Source organism: Oenanthe melanoleuca, chromosome 2 (assembly GCF_029582105.1).
Source record: "Oenanthe melanoleuca isolate GR-GAL-2019-014 chromosome 2, OMel1.0, whole genome shotgun sequence".
NCBI lineage: Eukaryota > Metazoa > Chordata > Aves > Passeriformes > Muscicapidae > Oenanthe > Oenanthe melanoleuca.
In genome coordinates, this window is record NC_079335.1 from 19,526,525 (window position 1) to 19,545,438 (window position 18,914).

The following is an 18,914-nucleotide window of genomic DNA, read 5'->3' on the forward strand; positions in this document are numbered from 1 at the left end:
TTGTAAAGACTAAAAATAAAATTTTAAAATAAAGTCTTTAACCTAATAAAGTTGTAAAAGTCCACATAGAATATTCTTTTTTAATCTGTAATGGTAATTGACATAAGTAAAAGCTACTGCACTGGCAGTTTTGGAAAGTATCTTTTGGCTGACAAGTTCCCTGACAAAGTTCTAACTCCTTTAGAAGTTGTGGATTTTTAATTGGTATGTCATCTAACTCACTGATATTCTCCCTGATTAGGTGCTGATTGATTGGGTGGGGGTTTTTTGTCCTATTGGCTTTTAAAAAAATGGAATTAATCGAGTCACTTTCAATATATATGTATTTTTTAGCTTGTGGAGATATTCCAGAACAAATTCGATCACCAAGCGGGACAATCACAAGTCCAGGGTGGCCCTCTGAGTATCCTGCCCGAATTAACTGTAGCTGGTACATCCATGCAAACCCAGGGGAGATCATTACTATAAGGTAACAGTGCTCCTGTATTATCCATGTGGATTGAAGAAGTATCAGACATTTTTAACTGCCAGTTGTGCACATACCTGTTTTCTCTTCCTTCCTGTAAGTTGAAGATTTCAGTGCTGTCTGGTTTTTGCCTTTCCTTTTATCTGATTTGCTTGCATATGTAGCATTTGTTTTTGGCTGGAGAATCAGTGAAAAAAACTGTGCACTCATTTGGTTGAACTTTTCAATGTGTTTGAAACATAGGATTTTTTCATTGAAAAGTGTGTAGACTAAATGCTGTAATGCTTCATTGCTGAGGTCTCTAGGTGTGCTTAAAAATGTCAGGAACAAATAGATATGACTGCAGTTTAGGAAAGCTGAGTTCTGTTGCAGGGAACTCACAGTTTCACTTGTAACTTTTCTAAAGTAGTAATTTTAAAAATTTGTGGATTCAAGTTCTCATCAGTTCATTTCTGATTACTGATTTCTTTTAGCATCAACATACAAGTTAGTACTGCTTCATAGACTTGATTATGAAACTGCATTATGTGCAGGTTTTCTTTAGTTTTCAGTTCAGACTTGCTGACCCAAGGAACTGCTCTTTATTGTGAAGTATTTGCTTTGACATCAGTTACGTGTTTAAATTCTGTTCTTAATTTAAACAGTCTTTCCACTAAATATTTAACTGGCATAAATGCAATGTAAAGTAGGTAAAACTGTTCAGCTACTAGAATACTTTCTAAACTTTTCATACTGTTCATTTTTAATAAAACTCCTTTTTCATGTTGTTTTCTTCCACTCATAGATATCACATTTCAGTTGTGACAGTGCTCTGTTGTCTGTGCAGACCTGTTTTGCACAGTCCCCCTCACACGTCATTAGCATTGTCTTGGCTGAGTACAGTCCATGACATAATGCTTGAGTAGCCAAGCAATGCAACTGGGCAAAAGTCTTATCTGAAAACATAATTTTGAACAATTTGTATGTATTTGTAATGTCAACTCATAATATTGCCATAAGTGTAGCATTAGCTGAAATTGTGGTTAAATTTGAGTTAAAATCACTTAGTAGTGTATGAAAGTGATTAAATAACACACATAAGAACAATTTCATTACCAGAATTATAGATTAAGACAGTGTGTTTTTGTAGCAAAATTGCATTTCTTGCAGTTCCACAAAGCTGGTCAATGCAATATTTTGTTTGACAGAATGGATCCTTGCTGTCCTCATAATGTAAAAGTATCAGCACAAGGTTATAAACTTCTCTATCCTACATGGGTAGAGAAGCTACTCTTTTTATTTCAGAAGAAGTATTTATTTCAAAAAAAGAACTTCAGGCTAATTTTCATGTGTAGTAATTCAGCAGCTTGATTGTGTAATATTCAGTTCAGTAGCACTTTTGATCTTTTCTCTTTTCAGCTTTCAAGATTTTGATGTTCAGGGATCTCGACGATGCAGCTCAGATTGGTTAACAATTGGAAGCTACAAGAACATCGAAGGCTATAGAGCATGTGGCTCTTCCATTCCCTCACCATACATCTCTTCACAGGATCATGTTTGGATAAGGTTTCATTCAGATGATAGCATCTCCAGAAAAGGCTTCAGATTAGCCTACTTTGCTGGTATGTTTCAGATGATACCTAGTATAATTTTATGGTTTCACTTTTTGTTTCCTGTTTCCAGAATTGCTTCATTCTAACAGGGTACAGTACTGAGTACAGGTCTTTCCTGTAGTCACCTCAAGGTCTATTGAAATCAGAGAAAATACAGATTAGGTAATGTATTTTGATCCCATGCACAATTTGTATATTCTAAGTGGGAATAACAATAAGCAGATTGAATGATACTTGGGAAGAAAAGGTTAGCCTGTAGTAGTAGGCATCTGGAAGTTCTTTTAACATAGTAAGATTTAAAATGTTTTCATCAGACTAAAATAAATTTGTTAAAGTAGTTGGGTAAAGTTCTGAGTATTTTAAGTACAGTGAGAGAAGAAAGAAATGGCAGGATTTTTTTTTTTTATATTTCTCAGAATTTGCATAATTTTTCCCATATCCAGAAGGCATACTATCTTTTAAAAAAATAAGTCTTAAAAATCCCTTCCACATGAATATGATAGATTAATCCAGCCAAGTGCCAACATAGTTCTGTACATGCAAAATTTTTCTTCTGTAATTACAGGATGTGATAAAAAGCTAGTTACCAGTAATAATAGTTTAAGACTGTTTTGTGAGCCATTCTTGTTCTATTAGAGGTTGCCAAGAGAGAGGAGGAAGTCAGTTGTGGGTCAAGACTAGTTACAAACTTTTCCTGGCTTTAAGAGGTATTACAGTTTTATGTAGTAGCATGATTATGGTGTTCTACATCATGATCATCCCAAATACTGGATTAGATTTTTCTTGGTTTTCACAGTGATTTCATGTTACCTTGCTCCCTTTGAGTGTGCCTGTCCAGATGGCCTGCTGGCCACTGGCCACTCACTGGCCTGCTCCAGATCTCCATGCACACCAACTTTCGACTCCTCCATAAAACAGCTCATACTTGTAAACATATCCAGTGCTACCTACCTTCAAAACAGTTCCAATAAGATTCAGTAAATACTTTTAGTCTAAGTTATAGTTACTCCTGATTTGTACTCTGCACTCTTCTTGCCTAGTAGCTTCCTCCACTGTGTCAGTCACTCACAAAAGTTTCCAAGCAGGCTTATTCCTCTCTTTTCACGTGTTCTCCAGTCTACAAAAATTCTCCTATGGTTCAGCTCCTTGCACTTCAGCAGTCCTGGGGAAATAATGCATCCTTGCATTTGATGCTGGCCCAGCTTTCAGGGCAGTGGTCTACTTGGGTTTTGTTCACTGTCTCACCAAAAAACGTCAGGGAGCAGGGAAGAAGCCACTGGCTAATCAGTCGTCCTATGCTGCTGTTTCTTCCAGTGGCCCAGGTAAACTCGGTTACCCTGTGTCAGGTATCAGCTTCTGCCCTTTTCACCTCCTTCTCAAAGTAAGTGCAGAGGAAAGGCAGCATTCCTTCTTGAATTTTGAGAAGGAAGGATACCTTGGATAAGAGTTTGGAATGGGTAGGGGAGGTAAGCCATGGGCTTTGTAGAATTATTCTGAAAACCCTTTCCTCTCTTTTTCTCTGATCTTAAGACAATTTCATTATGTAACCCCTCTTGGAAGAAACTGTAACATTTTCAATAATAAGCAGTTTTTTCTGCAAATTGATTTCTTCTATTTTTTATTATTGATTAGATGCTTAAGACTTCTATGTTTATAAATGTCTTTTTTGAAATAAATAAATTTTATTTTGGGGAGGCTTGTTTGTGTTTTAACAAACAAGCCTTACTGAAACTTTGGCTTCAGTTTGCTCCTGATGTTTGATACAATACTTAGGAAGTATTTCACAATTAAGGTGAAAGTCTAGTGTTTCAGGGAACAGAGTGGTCTTTTTATGTTTTAAATTAAAACTATCGTTCTGTATATAAGGGAAGAGTTGACAGTTGCTTTAATAATCATTTGGTCATTTCTGCCATTGAGTGTCAAAATAGGCTCCTGAAATACTAACACTTGCTATGCATTCAACTGTGCCCTTATGTTTGGCTTCTTCTCATCAGCATCATGTAGTAGCACTCATATTAATACCTCAATAGACTGTTTAATTCAGTGTTTTTAAGGCTATTCTCACAGTTGATAAGTCATTGTAGAAACAGGGGTGAAAACAGTATTACATTAGGTACTTGGATGCAAGTTAGGCTTATCTGTGCTGGAATGATAGAAACACTGCAGATTCCAAGTGCAAAAGTGACTGTCAGGGAGCCCCATGTTTAATATCTGATGTGAAAGATAGGTCATAGGAATTATTTGGATTAATACTTCTTTAAAGAAAATAATATGTAAATATTTATATTTAACTTAAAACAAACCAGTAATAGGAAAGGAAAAAGTATTGCAGGTGAGAAAGTTACTAGACCAGAAAGTGCTTCTTTTATTTGTCTTTCTTCCCTCTGTCTTCCTCCCACTACTTAGCATTTATCAACCTTTTCAATTATGGGAGTTGAAATGGGACAGAGTTTCCAAATGGTGATGTAGAGTGGAAAATAAAGTTATCAAAAGCACAGAGATCAATGGCCACGTACAACTGTACGTGGGTGCTGCTAATGATCTTGTGCTATCCTTAAGTCTTTTGTGGTACAGCTTCCATAGGTAGTCTTATTTAGTACATCTCTTATCATTTTAAGACTCTAGTTTATGATTCATAGGTAAATTTTCTTCATATAAGGATTGCAGGATTGGTGGTTAAAAATGCTAAATCAGGATCAAGTATCCCAGCTCTTTTCTTGGATGTTTAGAAGTTTATACAAGGAAGAGCTTGGGTTGAAATTGTATCCTGTTTTGTTGCTGCAATATTCCCGTCTATATTTATAACTCCATGTTACAGCTTGCTTCCTTCTCAACCTCTTCCAGGTTCTGCAATACAGAAGGACTGAGCTAGATTATAATCAGTACTTTAACAGATTCAATGATGCATATTCTACTACCTGCTATTCTATTACTTCCACCTATGGAGCACAGTCATTCAATTTAGGTAGGATAGTCTAGCAGTTCAGTTTTACAGGTTTTAGATTCAAGGCCAAGGTTCCAACTTTGCTGTACTAAAACTGTCATCCATAGATATGTGTGTGAATGTACTATATTTATAAATACTTACTTACCTGTAACAGAAAAAGAAGATAGTATCATTTATACTGCATCTGTTCTTCAGATTTTTTTTAGTGAAATGAAAGTGTTCTGAAAATTAGTCACTGGCAGCACATACATTTTGCTCTCCTTCTTGAGTCTCTGCAAGTAAATTTGTAGAATTAAACATTCTTCAGCAGTGCTTATAACATTTATCACTCTTGATGATTTCATTTTTTCCTGCATTCACTTTTTAAAAGCTTCAGCATTTGTGAAAGGTAAAACTTGTGTTACACTTTTCTAAAGAAAAATTACTATTTTAAGTTAGAGTATTTATTTTTAATGCTTTCTAAGAAGCATTAAAGTAGAAAAAAAGGGGAAGTATGATATGATTTGACCTATCACAGCAGATTAGTTCTGCAAGAAAAATTCAAGCTAGCAGTGAAAACTTTTATCATGTTGTATAGTAAAGCACTGGAACTTTAAAAATTCTTGGAGAAGGCCCTGAAGAGCCTAATCAGACACTAGTTGGCCTTGTTTTGAGCAGATGATTTTATTACATGCAGTCCATTCCAATCTGAATTGTTATCTTGTAAAAAAGATAGAACATGCTTTTCCTGGAAGCTTTAGGATTTAGGTGAGTTCATCATGCTCTTTCCTGTTTTCTTAATAAAACCTTAGTTATAGGGCTCCTTACAATGAATGTATATTTGTCTAGTTCATTTTCTGAATTACTGCTTGTAGGACCATCTGCGTTGCAGACTTGTTTTAAATATTTAGACCATGACAATTTGTTTTATAGAAAATTTTGCAGTCTCTACTGTGGTTTGTAGAAATAACTGATTAAAAGTGATGCAGCAGTGTTTGACTCAGCTAAATTGTTGCAGAGCTGAAATAACTTGGATCCCAGGTATGCTTCTGTTTTCAGCATGGCTGGAAGTTTAGTAAGTAAAGGCAAGCGTGCATTTTTTGCATTCCCTGCATTCCCATCTTACTTGCTGCAGGAGAGGCAGGAGCAAACAGTGGGAAAAGGAGAGGACAAGAGGTTTCTTTCTTTGGTTGGTGGTAATATGTAATCTTCAGCTGTCAGCTTCTCTCTGCCTTAGATCCTTTGGTTCAAAGTAGGAACCTCCAAAAGCAGAAGATAGTATGACTGCTTTACTGGGAAAGAATCTGAGGGAGATAACGGGTACAGCAGCACAAAATGTTTCTGAATTTTGGGTGATAGATGAGTTTTTTCCTAACTTACTTTTAGCATATTAGAAGGAAGATTTCTCAATAGCTATAATTGAGCATTGTTTTCTTGCTTTGGTTAAAGTTATTTGACTAAAGTCAGCTAAGGATAAATTTCATGCTGATGGAATTTTGATTTGAAAAAAATGTTTTGTCTTGAAATTTGCTGAAAGTTGCCATGGTTCAAAGACACTTTTTGCTTTGCCCTTCTGAAGTACCTCATGCAGCAAATAAATGTACAACACAAACCATAAAGTGCTAAACTCTTAAGAATTTTTTTTTATTTTTTGTTTTGCTTTCAGGGAAATCTGATGAACCAAGTTGTGATTGTGACCAGTTTCATTGTGCTAATGGAAAGTGTATTCCAGAAAGTTGGAAATGTAACAATATGGATGAATGTGGAGACAACTCAGATGAAGAAATCTGTGCCAAAGCTAATCCTCCAACAGCTTCTTCCTTTCAGCCTTGTGCAAACAATCAGTTCCAGTGTCTTTCCCGCTTTACCAAGCTTTACACTTGCCTTCCAGAATCTTTAAAATGCGATGGTAACATTGATTGTCTTGACCTGGGGGACGAAATAGACTGTGATGTGCCAACATGTGGGCAGTGGTTGAAATACTTTTATGGTACTTTCAGTTCTCCCAACTATCCTGACTTCTATCCACCTGGCAGCAACTGCACCTGGCTGATAGACACTGGTGATCATCGCAAAGTAATCTTGCGATTCACCGATTTTAAACTTGATGGTACAGGTTATGGAGACTATGTCAAAATATATGATGGGTTAGAGGAGAATCCACGGAGGCTGTTGCGTGTACTGACAGCTTTTGACTCTCATGCTCCCCTCACGGTTGTTTCATCCTCAGGACAGATAAGAGTGCATTTTTGTGCTGACAAAGTGAATGCTGCAAGAGGGTTCAATGCAACCTATCAAGTTGATGGCTTCTGTTTGCCCTGGGAAATCCCATGTGGTGGAAATTGGGGGTGCTACACAGAGCAGCAACGCTGCGATGGCTACTGGCACTGTCCAAATGGAAGGGATGAAACCAACTGCACCATGTGCCAAAGAGATGAGTTCCCCTGCTCTCGAAATGGTGTTTGCTACCCTCGTTCAGATCGCTGCAACTACCAGAACCATTGCCCTAATGGTTCAGATGAAAAGAATTGTTTCTTCTGTCAGCCAGGCAATTTCCACTGTAAAAATAACCGCTGTGTGTTTGAGAGCTGGGTTTGTGATTCTCAAGATGACTGTGGCGATGGCAGTGATGAAGAGAATTGCCCAGTCATTGTGCCCACTAGAGTGATAACTGCAGCTGTCATTGGGAGTCTTATTTGTGGATTGCTGCTTGTCATTGCACTGGGATGTACTTGCAAATTGTACTCACTCAGGATGTTTGAGCGAAGGTAAGTAGAACTCAGCTTCATTAAGTGTTTTGGTATTTTCTGTTGTTTGTACTTGAAGTAGTTTTATTGCCATACAAATATTGTTGCACATGATTTATAAAGACATTGCTCCTTTTTCTTTTCTTTGGTAGTGAAAAGAGGTTAGTTACTCTTAGAGTTTATCAGGTTGGAAGGGACCCATAAGGAATATCAAGTCTAACTCCCTGCTTATTGCAGGACTTCTAAAGCTAAACCTTGTTATGACCTATCGCTGAGCATTGTCCAGATGTGCCTTGAACTCTGAAGACTGGGTGCCATGACTCACTTTCCTGGGGAGCCTGTTCCAGGGACTGACTACTCTCACAGTGAAGAAAAGAGGATAGAAGTATTCTGATCACTTCACTGTAGAGGGTTAAAGCTTTCAGATGGTGTTACCAGAAAGGAAGTGTGGGAAAACTGCAGTTAATTAATTTGCAATTTATATCACAGTTCTGTATATAACAGCATGTTTCTTCTCTTGTAGGCTAGTTCATACCAGGATTACATATCAATAATATAAGGGTGCTTTTTATATTTAGCCCATGGGTTTAGGCTGGTTTGTTTATTTGTTTTTAAGAAATTTATTTTTGGGTCGGGTTTTTTTTTGCTCTCGTTTCAGCTGGACAGACTCACAGGAATGACTTTATATTCTTTTCCAATTAAATTAGCAAAACTTCATCTTCTGAAGTTTTCTATTTCAGATTATAATAGTCTCATGTACTTTCATTCGCATATATATAGATACATATATAAATCAGTGTCTTACGTATTCTGAAATTTCTTTTCTCTTTGAAAGATCATTTGAAACTCATTTGTCAAGGGTTGAGGCTGAACTGTTAAGAAGAGAAGCTCCTCCATCCTATGGACAATTAATTGCCCAGGGTTTAATTCCACCAGTTGAAGATTTCCCTGTTTGTTCCCCAAATCAGGTAAGATTTCAAAATAGCAGGCAGATCCCTTAAATTTTAAGGAGACTGAAATAAAGATATTTTAATTTTCATTTGCTTCCTTTTCCTCTACAACATTTCGATTTTCTCCTTTCAAGTCAATAGTGTTATACAGATTATTAGCCCTTGAACGAAATCATGATATAGTAACACCACACTTTCTTTTACAGGCTTTGTTTTGTTGATAATGCCAGTAATGCACACTATAGAACCCCCTTTTGCATGAAAAGTAATAGATTTTTAGATCTAATTGTATGTTCCATATTACTGTTGTGAAAGTAAAGATTGCAAGGTGGCACTTTCCAGTTTGGGGAAGAAGACCTAAACTTCTAATGCAGAATGGTAGTTCACATGCACAGTGTGTAGGTGCATTCATGCCTGCTCTGCATAATAGGATGATGGAGAAGGGCAAGGTGTAATACCATATAAAATTATCGTGACTGAGTAACAAGGCAAAGCTAGTAAATGGCAGTTGATAGTTTCTAGTCTTCCGGATTCACAGGTGGATGATGAGGGCATTTCTTTCTTGGTTAATAAATGAATTTCTGTCAAAAAACTTTTTAAGTAGTTAAAGATGCCTTTTCGTTATAAAGGTCTTGCAAGAAATAGAAGAAAAGTAGAGCTGTGCTCTATTAGAGTTGGCATTAATTATATTGTGTTACAGTTAATACAGCAAAGTTATTGTAAGAAAATTACATGACTATCACATATTCTTTCATGTTCACATGTTCACCAGCAGCTGGCAGCTATCACAAAAGATTTTGCAGAGGAAAAGAGGAAAATATATTGCAGTTTTCATGAGAGGCTTTAAAAAAGCACTGTGAAGATTTTTTGGATAGCTAAATTAGCACTGAACTTAATCAGTAAATTTAATAAACATCTGTAGTGAACCCTGTAGAATCCCTTGTTCTTTTTCAGTGGGTTACTGTGGTTGTAATAAAGATCAGTATATTTTTGTTCCAAACCAATTCTGTACTTTTACAAATTTGGCTTGCTGTCCTCTTTTCTAAAAAAACTAAGCTTCACCAGTTTATGATGGATCTATGTTCACAAGTCTCTTGCGGTAGGGTTAGCTCAAAAAAGTCCCTGGAGACAATGCAGTTGTCATGATGTGCAAGTCCTCTAGTACAGGTAACTTAGAACAAACCAGGGTTTCCTGCAGATGCCTACATTGTGTGAAGCACTTCAGGTTTGGTGTACACAAATATGTGTATGAACAATTATGAATTTTAGAAAGACCTCAGACCCCTTTTTCATCTTGAAATCCCATAAAGGTGATGTAAAGATCTTGGGTTTTGCTAAAATGAATTCTCCTCATAGAGAGGACAGTTCTGAAAAACCCAGATGTATAGTAACTGCAATCAAAGACTGGTACTGGAGCTTTTAAAAATCTGTCTAATAACTGAAATTTTCTTTACTCTTCAGTTTGACTTAAATTGAATTAACCGCTGTTTCTTTGGATACATTCAAGTTCATTTCAGAATATATTGGAATTATATGGCAAACTTTTGTAATTAAACATAATAAAATGTAGTTACTTCATAGTTTTTATGTAATCTTCATTTTACACTCCATAAAATATTGATGCATATACAATAGTTTCAAACAGTGATAGTGTTACTGAATTCCCATTATGAACACCAGTATATCAAATAAGACTTGTGGCCTTGAAAACTGAAATTTTCAGTTCGCTATACTGAGCAATTAACTAGCATAGAAATAATAGTAGTAGTGAGCAGGCCATCAAAAGTAATGAAAATGTCATTCTAGAACATTGATGTTTCCATGATAAAAGCTTTACTCATATTTAATCAATGAAGTTGCATTGTTTAAAACCTCTGTTCTTCAGAGGAGATATTAGTAAAACTCAAGGCGATGTAAATTGAATTCTATAAATTACAAACCTCAATTTTTAGTATGGTAAAGTGTTGGTACAAGAGAGTCAGTATTAAGTCAAGATGTATTAAAATTTGTTTTCAGTGAAATACTCATTTTAAGATTGCAAATCTGTGTAGGACTGCAAGTATTTATTCAAGATTTGCTAGAAGTCTCAAGCTGTAGGAATGTGGGATGCTCTAATTTCAGTGTAGTGCTTTCTGCCTAAAACTGATACATGCTTTCAGAGGTGGATTTTCAAAGATGAGTAGCAGTCTCTTCAGTAGCTTTTAAAAGTAAGGCTGCCATACACACATACTGCATGCTTGTATTCAGTCATCCTGTGAGCTAAGGGAAGGGAGAGGTAGGTTGTGCATGAGATATCTTTTGGATGTTCTGCTGTCTTCTCTGAAGGATGGTGGAAGGGAGATGAAGATGACAGCATGAGAAGACTAAATTTCAGGTTTTATAAATGAAGGGAAATACATGCATATATTTTAAGAGTTTAATCGGGAAATGGCTCTTCTGAAGAATATTCTACTTTGCCATAATCTTCATGAAAAGTTGTGAATATGGGCTTTATCCTCTAATTAAACACATTTGCAAATATTGTTAGAATGATTGGCATCTGGAAGATCATACACCCTATTTGAGAATTGAGCTACTTAGCTGAGGCAATGCTTTCACTAAGTTTGAGGTCAGGATCCCTAAGACAAAGGAGTTTGTGTTATTATGTTTGTATTACCTTACAGTTGAAAAGTTATACTGGATTTTAAACAGGAAAATTCAGGCATGCATTCTTCTGTAGTAACTGGAAAATGTATAATGAATGTGGGAAATTTAAAGTTTAGAACACATAAGATAATTTTATCTGAACAGAAGCATTCAAGCATTTTGAAACTGGAATTAACTGATTATAACAGAAAGGGGGAAAAAAAAACCCTCAAACTAGAAGCCTGTGCTGGAGAAGTTACTTAATTTAGTCCCTTTGAGGCAGCCCTGTGATAGTGGATAAAGAAGGCAGCCACCTTATGTTAAATATTTTTCAGAAAGACATTGTTTACAAATCCTAAACTTTTTGAGACATGTTTCTATTTGCTGTATTCTTGAAATCTACAGTGACTCCCTTTTTGGTAAGACTGTTAGTAATAGGTTTTGTATGCCTGCTCTACTGGCTCTGTAGTTGTACTTTCTTTAATCAGTGTTCCATATCCAGACTATAGTGCCTGTAATGCTTTTCACATTGTCTCTATTTAGAGATCCTTGATTAGGGCAGAAATATACCTTGTATAGAAGTCATTGCTCTTTTATTGCCTTTGCATATGTATTTCCACTTAACTTGGCTGTTTATAATGTTTTTTCCTCTAGAGCATCTAGACTTTTGTCATGTCCAGTTTTTTTTTTTAAATAGCCTAGTGCTATATATACCAGATCCTTATTAAGAAAGATGCAGCATTTTCTAATATTTATGATTCTACATTTAACTTTGCTAAATGCTGTTTTGCACAATAGTTATCATTCTTTCTTTGCTAGAACAGTACCAGCAGACTGTCAGTGCTTGATTGTTGCTTGTCTTCTCATTTAGGCTTCAGTTCTTGAAAACCTGAGGCTGGCAGTACGATCTCAGCTTGGATTTACCTCGATCAGACTTCCTATTGCTGGCAGATCAAGTAACTTTTGGAATCGAATTTTTAATTTTGCGAGGTCGCGTCATTCTGGATCGTTGGCATTGGTCTCAGCGGATGGAGATGATGTTGCCAGCCAAAGTACTAGTAGAGAAGCTGAAAGAAATAATACTCACAGAGGTTTGTTTTCAGTTGAATCTGATGATACAGACACAGAAAATGAAAGAAGAGACACAGCAGGAGCAGTTGGTGGTGTTGCTGCCACCTTGCCTCAAAAAGTCCCTCCTGCAACAGCAATAGAAGCAGCAGTGGGAGCGTGTGGGAGTTCCTCTGCTCAGAGCAGCAGCTGCAGTACCACGGATGGTGGAAGAGAAGTGACAAGTGTAGAGCCCCCAAGCACAAGTCCTGCACGCCACCAGCTCTCGAGCGCACTAAGCCGTATGACTCAAGGCTTACGCTGGGTACGCTTTACTTTAGGGAGATCAAGCTCAGTGAATCAGAACCAAAGTCCTTTGAGACAGCTTGATAATGGGGTAAGTGGAAGAGAAGAGGATGATGATGTTGAAATGTTAATTCCAGTCTCTGATGTAGCATCAGACTTTGACATGAATGACTGTTCAAGACCTCTACTTGATCTCAGCTCAGATCAAGGACCAGGGCTTAGACAGCCTTACAGTGCAACACATCACAGTGTGAGGTCATGCAGTCGAGATGGCCCCTGTGAGAGCTGTGGCATCGTACACACTGCCCAGATACCCGACACTTGCCTAGAGGCAACAGTGAAAAATGAAACTAGTGACGATGAGGCATTATTACTCTGCTAGGTACGGATTGTTTAGGAAAGATTGTGTACAAGTTGGAGCAATATCTGTCATTGTTTTGTACTTCACAGTTAAAATTAGTTTTAGTTTAAAAAATCCAGGACAACATTATGTTAAAGCTATTTTAGCCTGTGTGGTTGATTAAACTTGTTATACTGGATGACATTATGGAACTATAAGAGTGAACAGTTTAATGGCTCTGAATACACAATGTGTGTATCCAGTATAATCGGATTACTCTTTAAACTGAAGTTTTCCCCATTAGTTTCAAATTTAGTTTATCCTGGTACTATAGTTCAAACCTGAAACATGGCTGCTCAAGACTTATTGGCTGCCTGTTTAACCCCGTATTAACAGGTGAATTTGTACAGAATTATTTTCCTTTAGGAATTGACTCTGTTGTATTATTGCCAACATACTTGTAACTTAATATACTAAATACTGCTAAGAATTGTTAATGTAAAATATGTACTTTTCTTTGAGTTTATTCAACATTTGTCTAAATATTCTTGAATTTCATCATAATGTGAACTTACTTAAAGGGAGGAGAAACTTTCTCCAGGAGCATTCTTTTTCTTTCAGAAGTACAAAATGCGATGATACATGAAATTTAGGCATAATAGATAAACTGATGGCAAAAGCTTTTTTAGCACTGACTTTCCTAAACTGCAATCTAATATGGTACAAGCCAAATAGTATGTAAAATCCCCAGTCATTAATCTTTTTGATTTGAAGTAAAAAAGGGCCGAAGATATTACAATACGTGTTAGTTCTTTAAATATCCAATATGTACAAATACACTACAGAATAAGTTCCAACTGGTAATAGATCTTTCCCTGATACTGTAGGGTATAAAGCTTGTTTGGACTCAAGGGATTTGCACTAAAATCATATTAAGGTCTCTAATGAGCTTAGTGCACAAGCACTATCACTTTAAGTACTATTATTGTCTAATATTGCAATGGCTATATATTTCCATGGCTCTTTTCTTGGGGTGTTGCGTTTTTGTTGCAATTGAATTTGCTTTACTAATTCCCTATTTATTCATTGTATTTAAAAACTGGTTTACTCAGTCGCAGACTGGTTGTTTAAAAGAAACCAAAAGAAAACCCTTTTAGTGTATTTTTTTATGATACTACATGTTGGAGCAAAACAGATCAGTGAGAAAAAAGCTCATAACTTCCAATTTTGTGATAAGCAGGTTAATATGTGGCTACTAGTGTAACATCAAGAAATTACACCTTTTAAAAACAAAACTGTCAACTACTGTTTTATTTATTCTTTGCCAGTCTGTTTTTAGTAGGCTTAAAGATCCAGTATGAAATGTATTTGTGTGTGATTGTATGCTATTTATTAAATTTTAAATACTTTGTTGAATGTCATTTTAAAGCATGTTTAAAGTCTTGTGCATTTCTGTCGTGTTATGCTGTCGGGCAGAACTGACTAAAATTTTAATATGTATCAAAATTAAATTGAATTTTTGTTATGTTTTTGAGGTACTTTTAAAGATAAATCCAAGGTCTGTCTGGCTTTTTATTTTTTTTAAAATCCTCATCTCTGAAGTACAAATCACATGCAGAAGAAACAAACAATTGAATGGATTCCAAAGTGTATATATCTTCTCCCTCTTCTCTTCATTCACAGACACTGGGATGAGAAAAATAAATGATTTTACCATCTGGTTGATTTTTTTCATGAGAGTTAGCAGGTAAATTCTAAGTACAGGATGCAAAAATACAGATTTGTGCTTTTGAGGAACCTTATGTGCAATACAGTTGTAAAAGATTTTATTATAACCCATGCGGTTTCAAGTTTCAGAACAGATCACTTCACACTGGTACCAGATCAGGTACAAGTTGGCCCATAATTACACATACTTAAGTAAAAATCATCAATGGCCATTTTTATTCACATTGAATAATATCTAAATCTGTGGGTAATCTTTAGTCTGATTTCAGTAGCATTGCTTATAGAGCAGGCAGCTTTGCAATAGGAACATGGTAACACACCCTGAAGTATATGTGAACAGGATGTCCTGGTATAAAATACTGGGTTTTTAAACCTGCCTAATTAATTGTTATTAACAAGTGGTTGTAGAAAGGCTTGTCCCTGAGGCAGATAAATTTTACAGGAAGAGTCTTCACAGAATACCTTCGGTGTTTAACACACGTAGTGATCTAAATTTGTTCCATTAGATGCCCCAAATAGCATGTACCTATGGACTCCATATTGCAGATGTAAAAAGAACACAATGTTCAATTTGTTTTAAAAGACAAATGCTACACATTTAACTGAAGTTGGATTTGATTGATAATTTGGAAAATTGTAAATAAAATTCATATTTGTATGAGGTGAATTTGTTGCAGTGATTTTCTTTTCTTAGTGATAATAAAAGGAGTGATTGATTTTTCTTTTGAGTAATGTATGAGTGGTTGCATTTGTTTAGTTTGGGTTTTTTGAGATTTCTGATAAGACTTTACTACCCTGTTTCTTTTTATGCTGGAGAGCTTAAATTAGTGTTTTGTTTAATTATTTCTTGATTTAGCTGTGCTACAATATTAGGGCAGTTTGAAAAAAAAGTCAGAATTATTTACTGTGGAATTATCTTGTTTTCTGTAATAAATCACTTTTATCTGCCAGCTTTGAAGAATCTAGGTTATTGTGAGGCAAGTTTTTTTCTCATGTAAAGTTATTTAAACTTTGTCATCATTCTTTTTCACATACCACACTTTTTTTGTCATTTTATTTGCACTGAAACTAGGGGGTGCTGACTGACCTTCAAATGGTGCAAGGGCTTGTTTTGTTTCCAGAGTAAAGTTCATTTTCAGTACACGTTCAGCAAGTGTTGCAGATAACTCTTCTTTCACAACAGGTTGCTGGAGCGGATGCTGAAATTAGTTACTGTATTATGTGTTCCACTTTTTATCTGAATGCCAAAAAATGAATGTGTGCCAAAGCTTGGATTCAGTCCAGGGAAATCAAGTTCAGGTTGGGACACAAATAGTGTTTTGGTGAAGTTTATGTATTAAATACTTGCTGCAGATCAAATCACGGCTTTTCCTGTTGGGATGAGTTTTGCTTCCTTTCTGAAAAGTGAGTGTTTTATTCTCCTACATACATCTCCAGATATTCAACTGTGACAGTTGTCCTGAGGAAGCAGTGCACATTTCCCTTAAATCTTGGTTTAAGTCAAAAATTTTAATCTTTCTCCAGTTGTGATGAAGCTTTTTGTGTTTTGTCAATTTGTGGGGGTTTTTTTGGATTTTTTTTTCTCTTTTTCTTCCTCCCTTGTGAGTTTATGGAAATAAGCAGTTGGTAACTTAATTCCTCCAGGACATCAGCTACAACTCCATTGACCAAAATGGGGTGTGTTCTGACCAAAAGTACTTACAGGTAAGCAGATTGATTGATAGTTAAAACTCTTCCCCTTCTATCCTCCACTGGGATTTCATTGTTGTAGTTAGTTTTTCATTCATCCAAGTAAACTAGGGCCCATAATTATTGGACTTGATACAGAGAAGTTTTATAGCACAATACTCATGTCAGTATGTCTAGTTGAGATTTCATATGCAGTACCCACTATCTGATGAGTAGTAACTTGGGGAAAGAGAATGTAGTATTCACTAAATTGAAGTATTATCTAAGAATTCAGATGGACAAGACTCCCCATGTCATTAATGGAGGAAATAAGAGCAGTGGCGCTGAGCAGTGTCAGTTAATGATTCCTAATCCCATTTTGAGATAAGGCATTTACAGTAAACAAAATTTAGCTAATCTTTGTGAATATCCAAGCACAAATTAGTGTTTGTGATATTTTTACATGCACACTGAAATCTAGCAGAAGAATTTAGCTACCAACATTAGTTTCTCCTTATGACCAAGTTGCATCCTGTTACCAAAGAAAAGACTCAAATGCAAGTGAAGCTTTTCAGATTGAGATTTTTTTTTTTTAGATCACAATTACCCTGTGTGCTGCTTGTGCAGGAAAAAAATGGGTGGAAAACATGGGAAGAAAAAAAATTAATCTTGGAAAAGTAATAAAACAGGCTAGAAACTCTAAAGGAATATAATTGTATTACATTGCAATTGCACAAGGGGTTTTTTGTTTTGTTGTTTGTTTTTTTTTTTTGAGACAAACAACTGCAGGAGACCTTCCCAAAAATAAATCATAATGGGTAGGATAAGTCAAATCAGGAATATATAAGAGAAAGAAGGGAGTTATGGTTCAGTGTGGACTTTGCAGCAAATAATGTAAAGGACAAAGAAATAAATTTGTTTTAAGGAATGAGGACATGATTCCTGAAATAAGCATATTTTGTGCATATTATCTAACAGAGGCAGGTGCCTGAATTCAGAGCAGAAATCTCAGATGCCATCACTGCATTGTTAACTTGTGGTTGTACAGAGGTTTAGTAGAATTGCATTTGTACCTTTGAAATGAAATAATCATGCATCTGAAGATATGCCAACAGAAAAGAAGAAATAGGTTTATCTCCTTCTCGAGGTGTATAAAACTGAGGAAAAACAACTGGTAAAATTTATTGGTTTAAATCTTTTGTCTTTCCTGTGGTTAGTTAAGAACCACCTTGAACAGCCACACTTGAAGGAAGACGTTCTGGTGCTCCAGAGTAAAAACAAGTAATATACAGTATAGTGAGGAATGTCATGAACTGACATTGTATTTCTGCAGTGGCACGGCAAGGAGCAAAGATAGTCAGTTTTGCTTTCTCTCACCAACTCTGTTGACCAGCAGTTATAGTTCTGACTTTGTGTTCCTTCAATAGATGTTGAGCTTGAGAGTCGGAGAAAATACAACTAATATTTTGCACGGTTTTTTTTTAGATAATCCATTAGTGAAAATAACAGTTCCCAAAGATAGCTAGTCCCTGTGCTTTCGTTGTTTTGTTTCTTGGAGTTTGAAAAAAATCACAGCTAATAACTTTCTTCCTTGGAGGAAAGTTGTCATCTTCATTAGCTGAGCTTTCTTCCTGCTGCTCATTATCTGCCTCTAGTTTCCTTCACAAAATGTCTGTTTGTTCAAAAGCTTTTTTGTCTGCTGCTTCTGCCTTTTGAGATACATTTCAGCTTCACCAACTTTAATTTGAAGGTTAATGCCAGTAAGAGTCCTAGAGTTAAGAAAAAGCTGAAGCCCATGTGATAGTAGAAGAGCTTCACAGCACTAGGATATGGTAAGAAGAATGTGAAAATGGAAGCAGAGGGAGAATAAGGGTACAATGTGATCATTAAAGGAGAAGTTAAAAAATTATAGTATTTTATGTGGGGACATAGCAGTTGAAGGTTCTAGGATAAAGTGGGTGAGAGTATGTATGTCTTGGAAGACTTTAAAATGACAGTGTCTGCATTATAATGACTTACAGAAGATGTCCTCAAGGTCTGCTGAATGTTCCAAACTTCAGTTCTCTGTTTCTTGCAAACTTTTTCCTAAATTTGCTAAATTATTTTCATGTGTTAAATCATAGGTATGAAGTGTATTTCATTCAGGGTTGTTCAAATGGAATCAGTTAATCATTAGGCTTCTGAGAAACCTGCTATGATTGCACTTCTCTGATAGCTGTGCTAAACAAGACACTATGTTTACATTTCTAGGATTATTTGCTTTGCTAGACATAACAAAAACATTACCATATGATTCAACTTCAGATTTGTGAGCTTGGGAAGACTTTCTGCCATGGCTCTCAAATTGTTGAGCTACTATGTAACATTTTAGGATCAGTAAATGTTTCATAACAGGAGACTTCTCTGCAGGGTTATGGTTTAAGCCCAGCTGGTATTTGATCACCGCCCAGCCACACTCACTCAATCGATTTCAAAGTGTGAAAACGTGGGTTTGAGATAATGACAGTTTAGTAGGTAAA

General features: G+C 36.0%; 1 protein-coding gene across 1 annotated transcript in view; it reads left to right on the forward strand.

Moving 5' to 3' along the window:
• LRP12 (LDL receptor related protein 12) overlaps positions 1-15,394 on the forward strand; it is a 50,746-nt gene extending 35,352 nt beyond the window's left edge. The window contains exons 3-7 of the mRNA XM_056483912.1: positions 334-469; positions 1,865-2,067; positions 6,651-7,752; positions 8,567-8,699; positions 12,178-15,394. Of these exons, the coding sequence (XP_056339887.1) occupies positions 334-469; positions 1,865-2,067; positions 6,651-7,752; positions 8,567-8,699; positions 12,178-13,041 (2,438 nt within the window). The 3' untranslated portion in view covers positions 13,042-15,394. The remainder of the gene's footprint in view (positions 1-333; positions 470-1,864; positions 2,068-6,650; positions 7,753-8,566; positions 8,700-12,177) is intronic.
• Positions 15,395-18,914: the final 3,520 nt, after the last annotated feature.